General features: G+C 31.1%; 1 protein-coding gene across 1 annotated transcript; it reads left to right on the top strand.

The window, feature by feature from the left end:
• Window positions 1-1,901: 1,901 nt before the first annotated feature.
• Window positions 1,902-6,086, top strand: LOC128177453 (uncharacterized). Its single transcript, XM_052844163.1, has 5 exons — window positions 1,902-2,335; window positions 3,031-3,180; window positions 3,557-3,674; window positions 4,793-4,957; window positions 5,848-6,086. Exons 1-5 carry the CDS (start codon window positions 1,902-1,904, stop codon window positions 6,040-6,042), a joined length of 1,062 nt encoding a protein of 353 aa, XP_052700123.1. The 3' UTR covers window positions 6,043-6,086.
• The last annotated feature ends 711 nt before the right edge of the window (window positions 6,087-6,797 follow it).

Below are 6,797 nucleotides of genomic sequence, written 5' to 3'. Positions count from 1 at the left end.
ACTGTGAAAGAAAATTCTAAACCGGTGAAAATATTTCAATCATAACATACTTTAATGCACATTAATATTGACACCTTAAGGGGATTGGAGGGTTGCTTTGAATTTCTCTCAGGTTGGGATACATAAATCCTATTAGCCTAGTCAATTTTCACCTCTATTTATTTGACTTAGTTTGCATTAAAGCTAATATATTCACTTATACAGGCCTATAATGAAATAAGTATGTATTTATCATTCCAACATTATATTTAGGAAATTTTCTTCAACTCAGAAATGAAAAGTCCCCAAGGTGTTTGGGCCTTGGGACTAAAGAACGATAACCCTTACCTGAGGAACTTTCATACCAAATAAAATTTAAAATATTTTTTGAGTTTATTTGCAATGATTTTCATTCAATTTTTTATGTCACATTTATTAAAATACATTTTTTTATAACATCAAGTAACTTTTTCAGATGATTCGTCAACAGAGTAAGAAAATATGAAAAATTATGATTTGGGGAAATACTAAAAAAAATTACTATAATATAATATGATATAATATAATATGATATAATATAATATGATATAATATGATATAATATAATATAATAACATAGTTTTTGAATGTTAAGAAGTGTTATATTTTTTTATGTGTACGAAGGAAATATCCATCATATGAAAAAAAAATTTCTCTTTATTTGTTAATTGCTGTCTTTTTAAAAAACATTTTACAAAAACACGAAAAAACATTTTAAAAAATCTTTTAAAATACCTAGAGTATCCCTATCATCATTTTGATATTTGATAAGCATATGTTTTGTGGTCTTCTATTGAAAATTGGAATAAACTGTGGGTGTATAGAGCCATCTTAATAAAATCAGAGGCATATGTATAACATATCATATGTTATATATATATATGTCTCTGGTAAAAGGAGCGGTTTTAAAGTTTTTTCAGTTAGGCCTATAAAAAAATGTTGTGTGTTTAGGGTAACATTGATGAAAAAATTAGATTAGGTAGGTAGGGATTTTTTTTTATTTTATCATATTTTTTTCTGCATGAATCCTAAGAATGTTTGTCATATTTAAAAACAGAATTTTTAATAGAAATAATATAAAATTCACAATCGGATAAAAACAGACATCTAAAAATTGTAGGATCGGGGCATTTTTCTAGGTTAGGTCGGGTTACCCTAAACACAACTTTTTTTTTAGGCCTTACTAAAATATCAGTGTTCCACAACTAATTAAACAATGCGGTGAAAGAGTGTTTTATATATGAATATCTAATTTCATGAACAAATCAGTATTTTTTTTATTAACTTTGTAATAACATATTATTAATCTGTTTTAACAATTTATTAATTTGTTATAACAAATTGATAATCTATCCTAACAAATTGATAATCTGTTATAACAAACTACTAATTTGTTATAAAAAATTAAATAAAAATACTACTGCGCTTCCGTAACAAATACTTACATCTACCGAATATGATTCCCTTAATTTCTTACGAAAACTTATACTGCTAATACTTAAAGCTCTATTGAAACAGCCAGACTGAAATCTACACGCCCGTTTATCGATTGGTCAAAACCTAAAGCGACCTAGAAAAAATCACGAACTGCAGGAACATAGTGCTTATTTCTTGCCATATATATCAGTGTTTGTTAGCCGGTTTCAATGAGTTAAATAATGATAACGTGCATTAACTTATTGATATCCCATGCCTATCATTTTTAAAAGATTACTTTTTCTCTTTTACCATTCCAAATTCTTTATTAATGTTAAATAAATCCTATACCTCATGAAAACAGAAAATCTGACAAGAGACATCACGTTATCAATTTCTGGATAGTGGAAATTCAATCGGGATCGGGATGACATATTCTTTATTTTATTTGGAGGGAAATCTCCAAAATGGCAGAAAGTACTGATCTGTACTCCTCTGGACCAGAATCATACGATTCTGATCTGTCCTCCACTGGAACCGAATCATCGTCAGCTATTTCAACTTTTAGTAGAAAAAATTGCAAATTTCGTAGCAAAGCATCTGATTGGACATTAGACCATCTAATAAAGATAGGAGTTGAATATGATGAAAATTTCACAGTTCTTGAAACATTTATGTCAAAAGTGAAAACGGAAAATATTGACCGTTCTTTGGGAATAGTGCCTCCTATTTGTAGGACATTAAAACAATTGACTATAGAAAATTGGACATTTTCCTACAATTTCGAGTTGGATAAAGGGAGCGGCATTAAGGATGCAATGGAAAAAACTGAAAAAGCCATTGAAGAATTAGAGAATGAACAGGAAATGCAGGAAAAGGTCACGCAGGAAGACGGACAAAAGTATTATTCATAGCATAACTATTTTAAAAAAGCTCAAATTGAAAATTTTAACATTCAAAACACTTTTTAATGGTCTTTTATAATACAGAGTTCACATAATTAAGGGTATATAGTCCAATCCACACTTTGCAAAAGTTGTTCCCCTTTACGGGTCAACCCAAAGGTCAAAAGGGAAAAAACAACTTTTCCCTTCTTTATGCAACCAAATATTTGGGCGTCCTGTGAAGAAATCTCTTAGAATTTAATTTATTCCTTCGATGTGTGGGTTGCCCCAACTTGGGGCAATCAAAATTCACAGAGGAACCCTATTTCTTATGTTAAACGGCGAGGTTACAACCCTCTAAACTACAAAGGCTACTGTGAGAATTATATGGGTTTTTCCCCAAAGATGGCGGCCAAGGGACATAACTTTTGTAAAGTGTGGATTGGTCTATTGGAATAAACTTTTTTAAAAAAGTTTCTTAAAAACAACACAACCAGGAGTAGGGTGGGACCACAATGAACAATGATTGTAGATAGATTTTATAATTAATAATGTCATTGACGGATATATCACTACAAATGCTGTTTTATATGCTCTAAAAAAAAAAGTACCCTTCAAGGATACATATATATTGAGATGCAGAAGTTTTATCTCTGAAACAAGTTGTGAATTAAATTAATCTGGATAATATTTTGTCATTTTCCCTTTTCAGTTTGAGATTATATTACATATGGAGATTTAATGTTCTGAATTTCTGGAGGTACTTTTTGACACTTCTTGCCAGATGGGGCAAACCTCAGAGAGAGGGGAGATACACCAACCTCCTCATGGCTTTCTCCAAGATATTTTTTCTTTATCCAGAGTAAGTACTTCATTAAACAGATAAATTCATAATATAGTGATGCATGGGCAATCAGTCTACCTATATAATGGTATCGCCAAAACTGAATGCGAGGACATGCATGCAATTGTGCTAAATTCTTATCTGATTGCTGTAACTTTCTTGGTATTCATGTTTTTTAATCTAAATCTAAAATGAAGCTCTAATGTTAAAAGATACTATAAAATGAGGTATTGATAATAATCTAATGAAATAATCATCTCTTTTATGAATAATTAAAATAAATATTTAGTAGTAGTTATTTTCATTTTGGCATGCATATGAATATTAAATATATTATATGATTATGATTCAATCTGCATTTTTTACCATAAAAGATTTTTTCTTTAATGTTTAGGACAGGTGAGAGTGTTCGTGATGACATATGTATCAAAGATTCCAATGTCCATGGAACACCGGCCATTCGTTATATGACTATGGCAAACGAGACTTCTCAGCTCCTGACAGTAACAGAGGTGAGCTAGACACATATTTCATTAGGAGATGATCTTCATAAAAACTATTTAGCTCACCTTGACTAGGTTGAGATAAGCATACGCTCATAATGCTCCCAAATAAGTCCTATCTAGACCAAACTTGCATGGCTGATCATCATGCATCGAGGGATAAACACTGCTATTCTTGCTTCAAATGCTGGACCCGACCCTCATTTTTTAGCTTTCCTGAGCCTAAGGCTCAAGTGCACTTTTCTGATCAAAATTTTGCCATTCTCCTTTTAAATCAATAATTAATCACAGTAAATAATATATTTGAAATGTTAGTAGAATAAGAGAATTATGCAAGAATGTTATTGTATCTATAGACCTAATACAAAATGTACTTTCTTAGTTTTAATGATCAGGTATACCTGTAAATAATAGATAGATAAAAAGGAGACAAACATAATTTTAGTTATCTTATTTAATGTCCAGAGACCAAAAGAGGCCAATGTGAGAGATTTTAATATGGGGTTAAAAATAGTACAGAGTAGCAGGGGTTTCAAGGGAGGGGTGCATAAAAAAGTTTCACAAAGTTTAACATCTCTTGTTTATATTATGCAATAATCAAAAGTAAATTTTAAATTGTAAAGCATCCTGTTTGAAAATAAAACAATTTATGCTAAAAAGGTTATATTAAAATAGGACATTGTCCTAGCTGTAACATTGATATAGTTCCTTGTGACATATTATGATCACAATGATTATCTACATAGGTCATATGGAAATAAATTCCACGTGAATCAAGACTGCTCACAGAATCAAAGCAGCAATTCTTTTGATTATGTAGATACTTTAAATTCAAAATCCCAAGTAATTAATATCTTATTCTTTGAGATTAGAACTTGATATAACTTTTCTACTTAAAATCACAGGGGCCAAGCCCGTTTTAACATTAATTTCAATGTAACCATAAATAAAGTCTTTATTTATGGTAACATTGAAATTAATGTTAAAACGGGCTTGGCCCCTGTGCTTAAAATGATTAGATGAATTTATTTGAAAAGTTATGGACCAGAGAAAATTTGTATGAAAAGCATAATGACTTGGAAGGGTGTGATGTCAAAGCCTACTTTATTCTTGATTTTTTTTTTCAGGTAAAGCAGTACAATGCTTTCAGAGGGGAATATAATGCAGAGGCCTTCACATTCAAGAATGTTTCAAAGAAGGTTCTTGGTCAACATGGAATTAAACTTGTTATGGAAGCAAGTGAATCATATTTTTTCCCCTATGTTGTTGGATTGCTTTGTATTGGAACAAAAGTAAGCATTTAGTATTTCAGTTTAAGGAACGTATTAGCTCATTTAAAGGGGCATGATCACGATTTTGGCCAAAAATTATTTTTCTAATTTTAATGTTTACAATGCTTCAGTAAGGCATATTTGATAGGCAACCAAAATTGAAGTGTTATTCGTTGAGTTATAAGCGAGTTACATGATTATAAGCCGCAGACCTCTCAACAGTTTAAAGTATTTCACAAGAGGTCTTGCCTTGCCGTGTTACTCATTCAGGATGAAGTAATCAAATTTTACTCACTTTTTTTAAAGCCAGGAGAATACTTACATCAATAAACAGGTCAACGCATTATTTAAAAACAGAGTATGCACATAAAATAAGCAATAAATGCATAAAATTCAAAGACCATGAAAGGAATACTGTACATTCCTAATTAAACAGGAGGAATTAATATCCTTGCAAAATTGCGAGAAGCACATCTTGTAAATTTTAAGATTTCGCTTTTATTTTTCGGACATATGTAAACTACATGAAACTATGAAAATAATCGGCAATCACAATTTTATATTCTCGCAATTTATTGGAAAATTGTTGAATCGCAAAATTAAGTACTTGTGTCAATTAAGGAATCTACAGTACTACACGTCATCCACAAGTTTTAGGTGTGCAATTGGTTGTAAGGAAATTGAAGGGTTTATATAACTGTGTGACAGTGGATATTTACGAACGGTGTTCAGCTTTAATGAAAAACTGGTGTTAGAGCTGTTAATTTATTTACAAAGATCATTGACTATTGACAATACAATGATACATGTATTATTCTTTTTATTCCAGTGTACTTATTAGAAATTAGTTAAACCAGATTTCATCATGATTGATTTTTACTACATGTACCTTAAACCAATTTTTTTTTCAGATTATTTTTACATACTTGTATATTGAACGGGAAGACTACTACAGAATAAAAGAGAAGGGGTGTATTCAGAAGTCAAGAAAAGCAACAATATCTTACACGAGACCCTTTGATTTTATGGATGCAAATGATCGTCAGTATATCATGGACACTTTTTTTTGGTTTGGTTTTGTGCAATCACATGGTTACAAATACTAACTTTAAATGTGTAAATATGAAAATAAATAAATATTTATATTTCATTTTTTGTCTAGTTATTGCATAAGAACTTAGATAATAGATATACTGAGCTTGAGAGAGCTAATGCATCTGGTCTTGTGTCTGTATTGTCTGTAAATAATATTTTTATGCCCCCCTTCGAAGAAGGGAGGGCATATTGCTTTGCTGCTGTCTGTCGGTAGGTCGGTCCACCAACAGTTTCCGTTCATTTTCTTGCAGAGGATGAACATATTGAAATGAAATTTGGTATACAGGTTTATCATGATAATATCTAGGTCAAGTTCAATATTAGGTACGATCGAGCAATTTTCAACAGAGTTATGGCCCTTGGACTTAGAAAAATTTAAGTTATTTGCAGTTTCCGCTCATTTTCTTTGCAGAGGATGAACATATTGAAATGAAATTTGGTATACAGGTTTATCATGATAATATCTAGGTCAAATTCGATATTGGGTACGATCGAGCAATTTCAACAGAGTTATGGCCCTTGGACGTAGAACAATTCCAGTTATTTGCAGTTTCCGCTCATTTTCTTTGCAGAGGATGATCATATTGAAATGAAATTTGGTATACAGGTTTATCATGATAATATCTAAGTCAAGTTCAATATTGGGTACGATCGAGCAATTTTCTACAGAGTTATGGCTCTTGGGCATAGAAAAATTCCAGTTATTTGCAGTTTACATTCATTTTCTTTGTGGATGTTTCCAAGGGAGGGGGGCATAAGTATTTCA

This window comes from Crassostrea angulata, chromosome 3 (genome assembly GCF_025612915.1).
Source record: "Crassostrea angulata isolate pt1a10 chromosome 3, ASM2561291v2, whole genome shotgun sequence".
NCBI lineage: Eukaryota > Metazoa > Mollusca > Bivalvia > Ostreida > Ostreidae > Magallana > Magallana angulata.
The sequence above is the reverse complement of the archived record's forward strand: the minus strand, read 5'-3'. Positions and strand labels throughout refer to the sequence as shown.